This window comes from Saccostrea echinata, unplaced genomic scaffold (assembly GCF_033153115.1).
Source record: "Saccostrea echinata isolate AGI-Se365-2 ecotype Australia unplaced genomic scaffold, CSIRO_AGI_Sech_v1 ptg000023l, whole genome shotgun sequence".
In the NCBI taxonomy this organism is placed as follows: domain Eukaryota; kingdom Metazoa; phylum Mollusca; class Bivalvia; order Ostreida; family Ostreidae; genus Saccostrea; species Saccostrea echinata.
In genome coordinates, this window is record NW_026889772.1 from 14,942,459 (window position 1) to 14,958,622 (window position 16,164).

The window sequence follows — 16,164 nt, forward strand, 5'->3', positions numbered from 1 at the left end:
GAATAGAGGCATTCAAGGCGAGGACAACCCCCCGTCTGAACATTTTTTCAATTATAAAAGTTCATAAAAAAGTTATTTTTCAAAAATTGTGTTCTCAGTATCATCTTTTACATATTTAATTCCTTTATTCTATTGAATTATTTATTGATAATAATTTATTTTTCAGTTTTTAAGGTATGTGAACAGAAAAATAGAGCCTCATACGTGATTCGAACTCTTTCCAAAGCTTGCGGTAAAATTAAAACATAAACACTACTCTAGACAGTCTTTTTTCAGAAATGTCCGATTTTCAAATAGAATGGGTTCACATTCCATTTTTTTTTTTTTTTGAAACATAAAATAGATTTTACATTCATTTTCCCCGTCATTTAAACTCATTATATAGAATGGAGACTTAACTCATTCATATCCAAAAATCATGGCTCTATTTAACCCATTTTCGTTATAGGCTTTTATTGTATATTATAAGTTATGTGTATATAAGACTCATTGTTTATTCTATTTTAAGAACGGTATGTTAATGTGTGTGTATATTGAAATTGTTAATATGTGGTTTATCGATTTAGGTTATAACATATTATATTAATATATCTTTCAAATATTTGTTCATTTACTGTTGTATTTTTACTGTTATTTTTCTTTACTATTTCATTTATCATATTTGCCATGCATGCAACAAGGGCAATTGTACATTTATAATTCAGAAATGGATTAATATAAATTGTAACAACTTGTTTCCGAATCCTATGTGTATACAAACAATTTTTAATATATATATATATATATATATATATATATATATATATATATATATATATATATATATATATATATATGTTGACTTATTCAAATGGAATAAAGTTTAAACTAAATAGGCTTTTACAGTAAATATAAAAATCAAATTATCAATGAATAAGTTATTCAATAAGGTATAATTTGTGTTAAAGATGACATATCTGACAACATAATTTTTGAAGAAAAAAAAAAACTTTTCAACTTTGAAAATTGAGAAATAGAGTGTCTCAGAGCAAGGAATTATCCTCGCCTTGTACGCCCCATTCTTTAAATAATCATACATTTTGTATTATCAGGCCATCTTTAAAAAATGTTTGTTTGCCCTCTCCCGACCGACTTACCAAAAACGGCCCGACTCAAAACTTTTTTTAACCTCCAGGAGACTATTATTTTATTTATTTTTTTATTCATTCGGAAATTTTCTAATCGCATTAATAACTATTTTAATTTCATGTTCGCAAGTGTTTTTGAAGCAAACTTTTTTTAAAGATGGCATCGACAGCATTATTTAGGCCTTTCAACTGCCGCTAGGAATAGATGTAAAGAACGATAACTCATTACCAGAACTTGTTTACAGCAGGTCCTAGGTAGTAATTGTTTTTTAACAGGCCAATTTTCAGTATTTCCCAAGTGTTTCTTTGCTGTCAGCCTGTCAGCAGAATCCAGTGGTTTTAAAATTTAATATAATTTTGTAAATTATTTACAATATAGTTACGGACACTGTGAAATAATATATGAGTGAATTTTTTAAATATAAAGTGAAATCTACCCCCCTTCTTAATTTTAACCTGATTAAATTTTCATACTTGGTCGTTCTTCTTCGTGCTTAGTTAAACGAGTAAGATAATTAACACACACAAAAAAAACATGACATTATATTTTCTTCCTCGTAACAACTGCCAGAGAGAGTTGAAAATCTTGAATATAGTCCGTTCCCCATTCATTTAATCCCCGCGTTATTCCAGGTAGAGTGAACACATTCTCCTTGTACTGGCCAACCCTTTTGTGTACAAAACAATGTAAGGAACCGGCCTTTTGTGTACATAACAATACCAACTGAAGCAGCCTATATGTCATTCTTATATACGATAACTCATAAATCGGCACTTTGTTGGTCGTTTTTCACACTTGATCATGAGTTACCTGTCCTTAAAACACAACATCGTGCAAATCAACTATTAATAATTAAATTTTAAAACGGTTTCAATAAAGGTATGTATATGTTATAATCTTTTTTGAGAATTTCGCGTAACTGTAAATCTATCTATCAAATTTGTTTTAAATACCATATGTACAACTTGAAAAATTAGTTGAAAGGCCTACATTATTTTGCCGCACAAATCGCAGGCCGTTCTCTCTGTTGAAAAAACACATATCCATCTTTTAGAATATGCCCTATACATCTCGAATTTTCGCGTTGATTCTGGATTTTTGTCTTTCTAGATCTTCCGGTGTTTTCTAGTATTTACGCATGCGGGTATAAAGCAGGAATAATTTTTAAACTCTGGGTACGTATTTCCCGTTCTTGAGAAGTTTCTAAATCAAATATTAATCATGTCGCTGGTGCCTAGGGATAAACTGATGTCGCTGATACCTGTGACCTTTAATCAAACAGCGCTCATCCCGAGTGAGGTTAATAGGGTTTTTGAAGAGTTCCAGAAGGAATTGTTCAAGTTGGACCCTTGGGAGTTTGACTTCGACCCGTTTGACCTACAACATTTTGGGAAAAATCTGTTAGAACTAGAAAATCCTATCGTAGAAGATAAAGCTGGAAACAAAAGACTACACCTGAAATTTGACTGCAGAGACTTCAAACCGGAGGAGATTACTGTGAAAACGATGGACAAGAACAAGTTGACAGTCCACGCAAAACACGAGGAATCAGGACCCGGGAAAAAAGTATACAGGGAGTTTACCAGGTCCTATGTTCTTCCAGAAAGCGTGGACCCCGGGAAAATGACCTCCTCGCTGTCCTCCGACGGCGTTTTGTGTATTGAGGCTCCAGTCCCGAAAAGTACTAAGGCCATTAAATCATAACTTTCTTCGTAAAACGCAGCATGTTTGTATATTGTTTTTGTGGATTAACTGACGTCTTGGTAAGAATTGTATGACTTGTTTTGTTGACACTTTGTATTTGTTTATTATGTTTAAGAAATTCAATAAAAATGTGTTGCATTGTTCAATGTGTTTTAATGAGTGTTCAATTAGGCCTACAAGGCCAGGGTCATAAAGTTGAAAGAAGCGTAGACTTATTTAATATTTTAACAAATATTGGAAATGTTATGCTACGGAGGGCTGTATAAATTCCATTGTCACAATTATAGTAAGTTTAAGGGGATATTTTTTTTATTATGACCTATGTTTTTGGAAATTTTGAAACTTCTTTGACATGTTGAGTGAAATTCCAAAGAAAATTGCTTAGTGTTATCCCTACAAACGTGGTGTCACAACAGGGGTATATATATGGAATGATACACAACTCCTGTCAGGGTTCTTAAAACATTTATTGCATAATGGAGTGCATAATTATGTACAGCCCTGTAAATATCATAAAACAACAATAATTATAATATGAATGTTCATTATTTTACACGAAGATAATGCTTGGTTATCATCGTTTGTATTTTACACATTAATTTATTACCAAAGGGAGATAACGATAATATATAAATCCTCATATTTCTCCCATAATAGTCAATAAAATAATCTCGCCATTCTATGGGAATAGGCTTTCCCACATATTGTCTAACATAAAGTGTATATATATATAAATGGTTATCTTTAATTTAATACAATGATATTTACAAATATCTCTTAAAAATATATCGATTGCTCACTTTGAAGGATGTAATCAAATATCTTTGATCATTAAAAACATATATTCTGATTTAAATCAAATTACTTCTGTCAAATACTTCATATTGTTGTTGTAATCAATGATAAATAACATTCAAATTCATTCATTCATTCATTTTAGTAAGTGCAAATGGAAATAATTTAACTTTTGCATACTTAAAGGGGCCTATACACAGATATGAAGTTAATATTTTCTATATAATATCGTGATTTATTTATTGCTAGAGCATTTCACAGGGAAATATAAAAGCGTATTCAGAAACTTCTTTTATCAGGAAATTATAAAAACTACGAATTTCGGGACGCGTTAGATTGACATATGCTTCCACTTTCACAAGAAGTAAACTTTTTCCTTAATACTTAAGAAAAGTAGAAATTTTGTTTTGTGTTAATGAAGAATATTAAAACTATAATCCAGAAAATTCAGACTAGAAATGTGAGAAAGCAAAACTTACTCCGTGACGTGTGCAGAGCTAAACAGAGTTAACAAAATGAACACACCCGGTAAAACGTAAACATTAACAATAACAGAGCTCTTGCCCTGTTTACAAAAACAGATATGTTTGATGTGATGTAAAGAAGAATGTCATTGTCATTGATTTCTAAGAATATTCATGTAAGTTTAATCCATTTATTTTGAATAAACATAGAAATTTAAAATGTAAACAATGCAACTGTGTCCAGGCCCCTTTAAGGAATGAATTTAATAGCTAAACCAAAGTTATACTGTATAACCTGGGTTGACAGTTAATTTAATAAGTATTTCAGGACCAGCATAAAACATTTCACTGCATAAAATAATTCTGTGTGCAGCCTGCATGAGAAAAATAGGAATCCAAACTTAACAGTACTGTAATACTTCGAAAGAGAGAAATTGATCATTTCCTTCTTTAAACAAGATGTGTTTGTGTAACACTGATGCTCCCGTATGGCAACTTATAATAGCAAATGTTAAACTTTCTCAAATGCAAATCAAATATGTTGGTACCCAAAGTAAGGTCTTGTCTCGAGGAATATACCTGTGAAATATGAAAGCCCTAGCAGCAACCATTGAATAGATATAGAAAAAGTTAAAGTTTTTCAAAAGTAAGCAACCATTGAATAGATATAGAAAAAGTTAAAGTTTTCCAAAAGTAAGTCAAACATCAAGGTCAAGGTCAAATGGTCAAAATTAATGGTGCCTACGGAAAGGCCTTCTCACAAGAAATATACAGGTGAAATATGAAAACTGAAGCACAAATCGTTCAAAAGTTATGACCAAGGTTTAAGTTTTTCAAAAGTAGGTCAAAGTCCAAGGTCAAGGTCAATGGATTACAATTGTTGGTATAAAAAAGAAAGGTCTTGTCACAAGGATTACTTATGTGAAGTATGAAAGCCTTAGCACCAATGGTTCAAAAGTTATGGCCAAGGTTAAAGTTTTTCAAAAGTAGGTCAAACTCCAAGGTCAAGGTCAAAGGGTCAAAGTTGTTGGTATCCAAAGGAAGGTCTTGTCACAAGGATTAGATGTGTGAAGTATGAAAGGCCTAGCACCAACGGTTCAAAAGTTAGGGCCAAGGTTAAAGATTTTCAAAAGTAGGTCAAACTCCAAGGTCAGAGGGTCAAAGTTGTTGGTATCCAAAGGAAGGTCTTGTCACAAGGATTACATATGTAAAGTATGAAAGCTGAAGCACCAATTGTTTAAAAGTTAGGGCCAAGGTTAAAGTTGGATAAAATTTTGCAAAACTGGGTCAAACTCCAAGGTCAAGGTCAAAAGGTCAAATATGGTGGTACCCAAAGAAAGGTGTTGTCACAAGGAATACACATGTGAAATATGAAAGCCATAGCTCCAACCAATCAAAAGTTATGGGCAATGTTAAAGTTTTTGCGGACAAACAGATAAACAAACAGACAGACAGACGGACAGAGAGGGCAAAAATTATATACCCCCAAATCTTCTATACGGGGACATAAAAATAAGATGTGTTTGTGAAACACTGATGCCCCCGTATGGCAACTTATAGCAAAGGTTAAACTTTCTCAAATGCAAATCAAATATGTTGGTACCCAAAGTAAGGTCTTGTATCGAGGAATAAACCTGTGAAATATGAAAGCCCTAGCAGCAACCAATGAATAAATATGGAAAAGGTTAAAGTTTTTTCAAAAGTATGTCAAACATCAAGGTCAAGGTCAAATGGTCAAAATTAATGTGCCTAAGGAAAGGCCTTCTCCCAAGAAATACACAGGTGAAATATGAAAGCCGTAGCACCAATCGTTCAAAAGTTATGACCAAGGTTAAAGTTTTCCAAAAGTAGGTCAAACTCCAAGGTCAAAGACGCCAAGGTCAAAGTTGTTGGTATCCAAAGAAAGGTCTTGTGACAAGGATTACATATGTGAAGTATGAAAGCCCTAGCACCAACCATTCAAAAGTTATGACCAAGGTTAAAGTTTTCCAAAAGTAGGTCAAACTCCAAGTTCAAGGTCAAAGCTGTTTGTATCCAAAGAAAGGTTTTGTCACAAGAATTACATATGTGAAGTATGAAAGCTGAAGCACCAACCATTCAAAAGTTATGGCCAAGGTTAAAGTTTTCCAAAAGAAGTCAAAAGTCAAGGTCAAAGGGTCAAAGTTGTTGGTATCCAAAGAAAGGTCTTGTCACAGGGATTACACATGTAAAGTATGAAAGCCCTAGCACTAATTGTTCAAAAGTTATGGCCAAGGTTAAAGTTTTTCAAAAGTAGGTCAAACTCCTAGGTCAAGGTCAAAAGGTCAAAGTTGTTGATATCCAAAGGAAGGTCTTGTCACAAGGACTTCACATGTAAAGTATGAAAGCCCTAGCACAATTGTTCAAAAGTTATGGCCAAGGTTAAAGTTTGGTAAAATTTTGCAAAACTGGGTCAAACTCCAAGGTCAAGGTCAAATATGGTGGTACCCAAAGAAAGGTCGTGTCACAAGGAATACACATGTGAAATATGAAAGCCATGGCTCCTACCAATCAAAAGTTAATCACTTAATAATTTTCGTATGGAATCAAAATTTAATGTAAGAGCTCTAATATGATGCAGAATTTGAGAAATAAAGGTCCAATGCACATGTGAAAATATAAAAGTCTTGTCTCCTCAATTGCAAAGTTATTACCGATGTTAAAATGATTGAAAAGTGAGTCAGACTTAGAGATCATATGATGTACAAAAAGAATACTCTGAAAGATTTTTCTTGTCAGAGGTAATACACATGTGAAATATAAAAGCCTTAGCTTTTCCCGTTCAGTCAAAAGTTAGGACCAATGTTAATGTTTTTATGATGAAAGGACGGAGTGAGAGACGAATGGGATTTAATGTCCCTGCGCTTTGTCTGAAACAGGGGACAAAAATGAAAATTCTGATACATTTTTGTACAACAGGATATCACCTTTCATATTCCACAAAATGAATTGGCTAATGCGTAAAATGTAAGAGTAGTTTGAGGAATAAGGGTTTGGTAGAAAAACGTTTTATAAACTTATTTGGCTCCAAGAGTGTAAATGAACATTTTGAAACCAGTATTGTACTCCTAAAAGACATAACCCATTAATTCACATTCAAAAAGATGATTCTGCTGCGTAAAATGTAAGAGGAGTTACGCAAACTAAGGTTTTCATAGAATAACGTTGGTATCTAGGATGAAAATGAAAACGTATAATAGAGAAATACCGACATCTTACGAACGAACGTAACTCGCCCTAACTTCCCGTATCTCGGTAGTTTTCCCGGGACCAGTTATTGCACCTAGTTTAAAATTAATAAATCGGAAAAATTAAGTATATGTGTATAATAGAACGGACAGTATTTCAATCACTTTGTAAATGATAATTTCTCCTGTCTAATTTTCTGTAATCACTTACAATGTAATTAAAAGCGTACAAACAGAAGAAAATACGCCAAAATACCTATGACGGGTTAGGAAACACATTTGTCATGCGTCAGTGGTTATATGTATACATGTATATATTAGTGTGCGCTGTGTTCATTTGGGGAAAGTTACGTTTTATAGCATGGATTGATTGATTGTATATTGTTTAACGTCCCTCTCGAGAATTTTTCACTCATATGGAGACGCCACCACTTGCCGGTGGAGAGCTGCAAATTTTGTCCTATACTCGGCACTTACGGCCATTGAGCAGTGAGGGATCTTATTCGTGCCAGCACCTACTGCGACACGGGACCTCGGTTTATACGGTCTCATCCGAAGGACCGGTCTCCACGTCCCACAGTGGGATTCGAACCCGTGACGTAAGGATCAAGTCCTTACTTCGCGACTCTAGAGCAGACACTCTAACCACTGCGCCACGCGGGCGACTATAGCATGGATGAAATCTAAACTCATACCCTGTATAAATCCATGCAAAGGCAACAAGTTACTAGGTGATGCGCTTATATAGTATCTTGTATTTAAAAGTGTACATTTATGTGTTTGTAAGAGAGAGAGAGGAGAGAGAGAGAGAGCACAATGGACAATAAGTGTTGTAATGAATTATACAGTGTAGTATTGTTTTCTAACGTTTCAGAAATCAACCATTAAAAATCAGAAAATAGTTGGCACTTCTCCGGAAAACGTAATATTTTTAAAGTGGTCGCACGTAGATGTTTGTGTACTTGGGGAGGGAGAGGGGGTCGAAGCTCAATTAATCGAATCAAATGTCCATTTTCAATACATTTAAGTAAATACATGGAATACTACGATTAAAAGTGGAATGGGGCAATGCATGTATATGCAATAATTTTTTTTCCATACCGTATCTAGTAAAAGAAAAAGTAACTTCATAAAGAAAGAAGGGTAGGTTTTTCTTTATGTGAAATATCACTTCAAAGAAATAAAAAAGCATTCATATGATAGACAGTGTCTTCTTGGATGATGTTTTATGTTGCAATCTTCACTTAATTTATCTTTCGGCTGCCTTTCATGATATATGTTATATCTGTATAGATATGTGGATTATAAAAGCTGCAAATTATGCATTTTGGTAGGGTCACAGACGTTTTAAATGGGGGGGGGGCAGAGAAAAAAAATCAACTTACCTGAAAAAACCTGGCAAGCAAAAAAAACTTTCTTCTTTCAGTACGAATTTTTTTTTCATACTTTACTACATTAGCCTTATTTGACTGTACTGCAACAAAGGGGGGGGGGGGGGGGGCAACAAGCCTTTCGATGAACATTTCGAACAATAAAAAGTAATGTGTGCAAAAGGTGGGGCAAACCCCTCTGATGCTTCATGTCTGTGGGTGCTGTATATTTATTAAATTTTCTTTGCACTCAAGCTATGTAGCATTATGTCATTGTTTGTTAAGCATGCATTATTCGTCAGAATATAAAATTACAAGATACACTGAATACGTGAAGGGTAACTTTGACCCCGCACTCAGAGTAATTTCGACCGAAGCTCTAATGTACAGAGAAAAAAAAACTATATTCGAAATTATAATTTGCGTCATCTTTAAGGAAAAAAAAATCATAGATTGATTCAAGTATACTGACAAAAAGATACTGTAGTTCTCAAAATATGAATAATTTAAGGACATCATTCATTAGTCGAATTAGAAACATATACTTTTCGTCTTTAAAAGTCGGAGGGGTTGGGGGAGCCAGAGAAAAAAAATCAACTTACAAGAAAAAATCTGACAAACAAAAACAAAACAAAACAAAAACAAAAAAGGGGGTGGGGGTTTAAAGTCGAAAATCCTTCTTTCATTGGGGGGAGGGGGGGGTCCAACTTTTTTGGAACAAAATTTTCTTCATACATTATCATATAAATATTGGGTCGGTAGATAGGTAATAATTTTTTTTCCAGAAAATTTCAACATTCTTATTGATGGAGAAAGAAAATTCGGGAGAAAATATCATCGTTTCCTCAGGTTAAACAAGTTTTGAGTCGGGTCATTTTTACCCAGTCGGTGAGGGCAAAGAAACAATTTTTAAAGATGGTCTAACCTAATTTGGCTGATACCAACGTGTCTGGAAATTACTTACCGAAGCAGCATTCATGTGTACAGGGGTTACTAAGGCCAATTTCTACTCAGCTGATTTGCATTGCATTTTAATTTGTAAAACCTGAATATTTTGAATGAAATGTGCATGAGTTTCAGTTGCAAAATCATTCTCATATATATCACGTCAGGAATAGCTATTGATTAATTTTCTACGCAGATATTGTCAGAGGTGATAATTCCTTGTAATGGCTAAGAAAACTATCAAAATAAAATTAAACCCGGCTTCAATATACATGCACATGTATTATAGCGATATCATGAATCCGTGGGAAAAAAGCCCGTTCGTAATTTTTTCGTTTGATAAGGCTTCTTCTTAGATACATACGATCCTTAGACGTAATTTTGCTCCAGTCTTTGCCCCCTCCCTCCCCCCTTCTCAGCTCTTTGATTTTTTTTCATTAAATATTTCGGATTTCCAACGATTCGGCATGAGCATTACTGTAGAGTCCTAAATATACGCGAGGAATAAATTATCGCGTAATTACGCTAGAAGCACCACTCGCGAAATAAATTACTCGCTTTTATTTTTATGGTGCTTTACTGTATGTAAAATCTCTAAGATACATCACCCATTCCCGAATTATTGTTCTCGCGATTTGACGCCCTTCGGCCATTTCGCGATATTGAGTACTCGCGTAAAATAAGGAATCTACTTAAGAGACATAATATGTTTAAAGAGACACTGTGACGGACAAACGGGAAAATTTACAGAAGTAAAATTTTTGCAAGACACATGCAAATTTAATTCAATTCTTGAAAGTATTACGTTTCAGAAAATTACAGGTTTCAGAACCTAAAAAATCTACTTTTGTGGAGAAAAATACAAGTAAAAATAATTTTAGTTTGCCCCAACACGAAAAAGAAAACTTAAAAGAAACACATGATATTGACTCACTATGTAACTTTAAATGCGCCTCTGCTGCATCAAAATTGGCACCGTATATGATTTACATGTACAAAGTTTAGCCAGTAGTGTGAACAAAAAGGACATTGTTTTATGTTTATTTTTTTAACTCTCCCTCGCCCTCTTTTTCGTGAGACAGAATCTTTGACTTCATGCTTCAAAATGAGACATTTTTTGTTTTCCTTTTACATGTGTTTTTCCCTTTTCGGAACCCCTTTGCTCGTTTAAATGTCCATTGAAATGTATTGTAGCGTCACGGTGGCGACTACGACGAGAAGTAGTTTTGAGGTATCCTGCGGGGATTTTATCTTTTGAAATCGCAATAACATTGAAGAGTTTAATAATGCAAATGTGAGTACAATGAACGATCCCCTTTTTTGGTTACGTTCGTTCGTAAGATGTCGGTATTTCTCTAATAGCACATTTACAGGAACCGCTTATCATACTCCAACAGATGAATTCGATACTGCCTATAAAATGTCAGAGGAGTTTGAGGAGGAAGACTTTGTAGAAAAAACAACTCTTTTTCATCCTCAGTTTACCCCAGTGTGTCCTCAGTGTGTAAATGAAAATTTTAAAATGTTGCATATTTACAAGACACCACCTAAACTGTATGCATTTTAAATTTATTTCAACAGATGAATTGGCTACTACGTACTTAAAATGTACATTGTAAGAGGAGTTGGAGGAAAAAGATTATGCGACAGACCAGATTAACAACAGTATACTTTTTTTTTAGAAAGTGCAATTCTATCGGTAAATGCTTCATCTGCTCCTTTAATTGAACTTGTACGTAACTCTTATTTTTTTTATCTTTTATTTTGAAATGAAAACATACAGCTATACTCCTTTCCCATAGGTCACAAGTACACTATCCACCACTGATTGGCTTTGCTCGCATTTTTGTCAGATTTCCATTCTTGAGTCCTGTCCTTTTTAGTTGCCACACATCTCTATTCCCATGCGACTTACTAGCTTGTCCTTACTATATCAGCTCAACTGCATATTGGACCTATATCTTGAAAGCTTTGTTTTCCTTGCAGATCTATACTCACTGTTCAAATCTGGAAACAAAATTTCGTCCAAATTCCAATTCTGAACTGCATTTTGATATTGATGATTTAATTAGTTCCTTTTCTTTTCGAAATAAATTGATCAGTTCCCTGGAAGTATTTATATATGTCCTTAACAAGATACCCTATATCATCTGGTCGTGTCTGAGCCGTTTCTCTTCGGAAGGAGGGGGGGGGGTTCTTCTAACATAACCTTTGGAGAATTACAGATGAGGGTTAACTTCCTTCTGTAGAAGGATATATGTGCATAAATAATTCTATATATAAAAATGATGATGTTTGATAAACAGGGATGGGGCGTATATTCCTCTTCTCTTCTACATCCACTGGGTCAAGCAAATGGACACAAACAAGAATTTTATCAGCAAAATATTTTATTTTCAAGTAATTCAAAAACCTGTGAATAAGAGGTATGCTTACACAGATGAAATACTTCTTTTTTCTGTTCAACAACACCCCCTTTCAAAATACTAGTATGCTCTGAGATTGTTTTCTTAGTGATAACAAACGTACTTTTATAATGGAAACCATACATGTATGCACTACATACTGACTTACAAAAAAAATGTATCCTACTTTTTACAGCCAATGAACAGTGTGATAACCATAAAAGTCTACAAAGCAGTAGGATACAATTTTTTTGTAAGTACTAGTATGTAGTGCATTTTGTATAGTTTCCATTATAAAAGTACATGTTTGTTAACACTTAGTTTATCGACGGTTGAGCACGAAACACACACCCGAAAATATTCTTTCTGAATCAAAATTTAAAATACATAAATCAATGATATATTATATTTCACCTAATGCTGCTAGATTTTGTTATAAAAAAAACTTCAAGTAGGCACTGGTACTAGTACACTTCATCAAAATGGTACTGATATCTATAAATATCAGGGACATATAGGCCCTTTATACGTTCTTGTAAATATAGAATAGAATGGCATTTATTATCATAACAGGGCCCAAATGGACCACAGCGCCTGAAGTGTGGATCGATAGCCCCCCCCCCCTTTTAATTAAAAAAAAATGTAAGAGCTTATATAATTTCTCAATAATATAAAAATTTCCCCATCAATCACATCCATACGTCGTTCTATGCAAGCAGATTGTACCTTTTCTTACGTTTAGAGAATGGCCTTGTACGGTATAATAAAAAATACAAAAGGTAAGAAACAAAATATGTAAACAAACGGGAGGTTCCCTGCTTCGAGACATATTTCCAAGGTAATAACAGTGTTACCTATCATAATTTTGCAAGCACTCTGTCAAGGAGATGTTCTTCTACTGTAACAGGAAAGGAGAAAATGTATAGCTAGACCGCGGGAATCGAACCTGGGACCCCTGCATCATTAAAAGGGGGGGGGGGCTATCGATCCACACTTCAGGCGCCTGTGGATATACATAATATAATGTTACTTACGTTCAAATTAAAAGAGGGTGTTGCAGAAACTCGCGATTATTCCCTATATCAATAGCCGCGACACATGAAGATATGTCTAAATATAGAAAAAGCTACGTAGATGACTGTTTTCGGCGGGTATTCCCAGCTTGACATAGCAAAACACTTCACATTAAATTTCGTTCATTCCATGCATAGTTTTTTTCCTAACACAGGAACCGTTTGGCGACCCTTTAGTGAACGTTAACCTTTTTATTTTTTTCTTTTGATTTATTTTTACATGTATGTGTCATTATCGCCATTTGCAAGAGAAAAGTTAGAACAATAACAAGTACAATGGCCAGTGCACCTTGCACAGCATTTTGAAAGATATAATGTAAATAAATGAAAATGAAAATATTTTTTCGTTAAAAAAAAACTGTGTCCCATAGTCACAATATTGATGCTAAATCCAAGACATTTCATTTGTTTCAAATCAGATCTTGGCCACTAAATAACAGACCAAAAATTAATCAAAATGAGAAAACTATGTAAAAATAAATTATCTAAAACAATATTTTATTTTCCAAGACATCTCTCAACTAAACAAAAGCATTAGGTCATTAGTTTTAGGTCACAGTAGCAAGGAAAACAAGTTATAGTTACACTATAGATATGAATTGGTTAGAGGTAAAAACACTCACAGTTTTTCATTCACGAGGGGCGGAGCCCCGAGTGAATAAAAAACTGAGTGTATTTACTGCTAACCAATTAATATCTATTGTGTTAGTTACTTAATTATACCAGAGGACCAATGAGAGAAAAGCGAGTTGATAATTAGCACCGCCTACTACGAGGTGTCAAGCCACGGTCCGGAGTCTGTATAAATATCTGTCTCCATCTGCAAGGATCATACGTAACTGCGGCACTGTGAGAAGATATTGTATCTTTGAAATGTTGAAGACAGGAAAACATGATTTTTGTCAGGTACAGGTATAGGGGTAGCGACTGTAGGCTTTTTTATTCAAGTCGTCAACTCTGAAAGAAAATTTATCTTTCTAGGTCTTTTTTTGTTTTGTTTTGTTTTTTTGAAAAAAGGGGGATGGATATGGGAAACATTGCCATTAAACTTTTTCTTTATGGCAATCGGCGTACAGAAAAGAATAAACTTTCATTGCTTTTTCTTTATGAGAATCGGCGTACAGAAAAGAATGAAATGATTTGTGACATTTTAATGAAAGTTTATTCTTTTCTGTACGGCGATTGCCATAAAGAAAAAGTTTAATGGCAATGTTTCCCATACCCATCCCCCCTTTTTTCACAAAAAAAAAAAAAAAAAAAAAAAAAAAAAAAAAAAAAAATTCTCGTCATTCTCTTTCCCGTCTCCAAATACAAATAGCAATTTCACATCAGAAGTCCCCGAGTTTTTTTTTTTACTTCCAATACCATTTCAAACTTTCATTAAAATGTCACAAATCATTTCATTCTTTTCTGTACGCCGTGCTATATAGAAAAAGTTCAATGGCGATGTTTCCCATACCCATCCCCCCTTTTTTCCAAAAAAAAAAAAAAAAAAAAAAAAAAAAAAAAAGATCTAGAAAGATAAATTTTCTTTCAGAGTTCACGGCTTGAATATAAAAGCCTACAATCGCTACCCCTGTACCTGACAAAAATCATGTTTTCTGCGTCTTCAACATTCCAAAGGTACAATATCTTCACACGTACCAATTCCGTTTTTTTTTTTAAACAATTTGCAGTAGCAGTGACGCAGCTAAGTATGATCCTTGCAGATGGAGACAGCTATTTATACAGACTCCGGACCGTGGCTTGACACCTCGTAGTAGGCGGCACTAATTATCAATTTGCTTTTCTCTCATTGGTCCTCTGGTACAAGTAACTTACACAATAGATATTTTAATTGGTTAGCGGTAAATACACTCACAGTTTTTATTCACTCGGGGCTCCGCCCCTCGTTAAAAAAGTAAAAATCATAAATGACCCATTCCAGGATTCGATCCCATTCTCGGGTAAAAGAATTTGTTGTGGGTCAAACCTCCCTTCACTGAAAATCAGGCGTATGAGAGCCATGGCCCTCGAAGTCTTCAAAACTGTAAATAAGCAAAGCCCATTGTTCCTGCAAGATTTATTTCAACATAGAAATTCCACATACAATTTTAGGTACCAAAAGACTCTGGAACTACCTAGGCCAAGAACTACTAGGTATGGAAAACAGTCTTTCAGCTATGCGGCTGCTACGTTGTGGAACTCTTTACCAAACCATGCTAGGGAACTTTCCACCCTCAACCAGTTTAGAACATTCATTGACACATGGAGGGGGGGGGGGATGCAAGTGTAGTTCCTGCAGAAACCACAGCGTGGGGGCAACATAACTGATGAGACAATATTTATTTATTTATTTTAGAGTTACAGTCTTCTATTTTTGCAGTTTTTCGTTTATTTTTGAAGTCTTTCATTTGCTTTACTGATACCACCTCAATTTATTTTATTGTGTTTTTTCTAAGTTTCTTTTATATCTATATATTAAACTTTGCTATTTACTTAAATTTTCAATAATAAGGACCCTAGGGGCTGAAACTTTTGGAGTAACATCCTATGATGGCAAAGGTGTAAGCTCTCCAGGATCCTAGTTTCTTTTATTTTTGTTTTTGATATCTGCTTTTTCCTAACCTCACAACAATACATATCCTGTCTATGTAAGTAGGGACTGACCCAATCACTAGACAGGATGTGTGTTGGTGAGGAACTTCAATTATTTATTTATTTATTTATTTATTTTTTTTTATAATTTTGGTTAAGCTGTATCTGCTTGAATTTTTAAGTTTCTAAGCTATCAATTTTATTTTTCTATTATTAATACAATTAGTGCTTTTTAATCTGATCCCATGTGTTTAATGTAGTGTTTTATCTAATTTGTTATTATGATGATGCTTATTATTTTTTTTATTTTTGTTCTTAATGCAATCATTTTGCTCTTCAGTTTTCTGTTCTTTTTTTTCTAATTCTTAAATTTGTTTTATCTGCCATGCGTGTGTATATATGTACATGTGTTTTTTGCATGTTAATTTATGTTGTAAATGTTTTCTCTGTGATATTTTTAGCTGTGATAGTCGGTTTAAGAGCTCTACAGAGCTCAT

General features: G+C 34.1%; 1 protein-coding gene across 1 annotated transcript; it reads left to right on the plus strand.

The window, feature by feature from the left end:
* The first annotated feature begins 2,223 nt into the window (after positions 1 to 2,223).
* On the plus strand, positions 2,224 to 2,978 carry LOC133191247 (heat shock protein 27-like). Its single transcript, XM_061327001.1, has one exon. The coding sequence runs from the start codon at positions 2,350 to 2,352 to the stop codon at positions 2,830 to 2,832; it is 483 nt and encodes a 160-aa protein (XP_061182985.1). The 5' UTR covers positions 2,224 to 2,349; the 3' UTR covers positions 2,833 to 2,978.
* Positions 2,979 to 16,164: the final 13,186 nt, after the last annotated feature.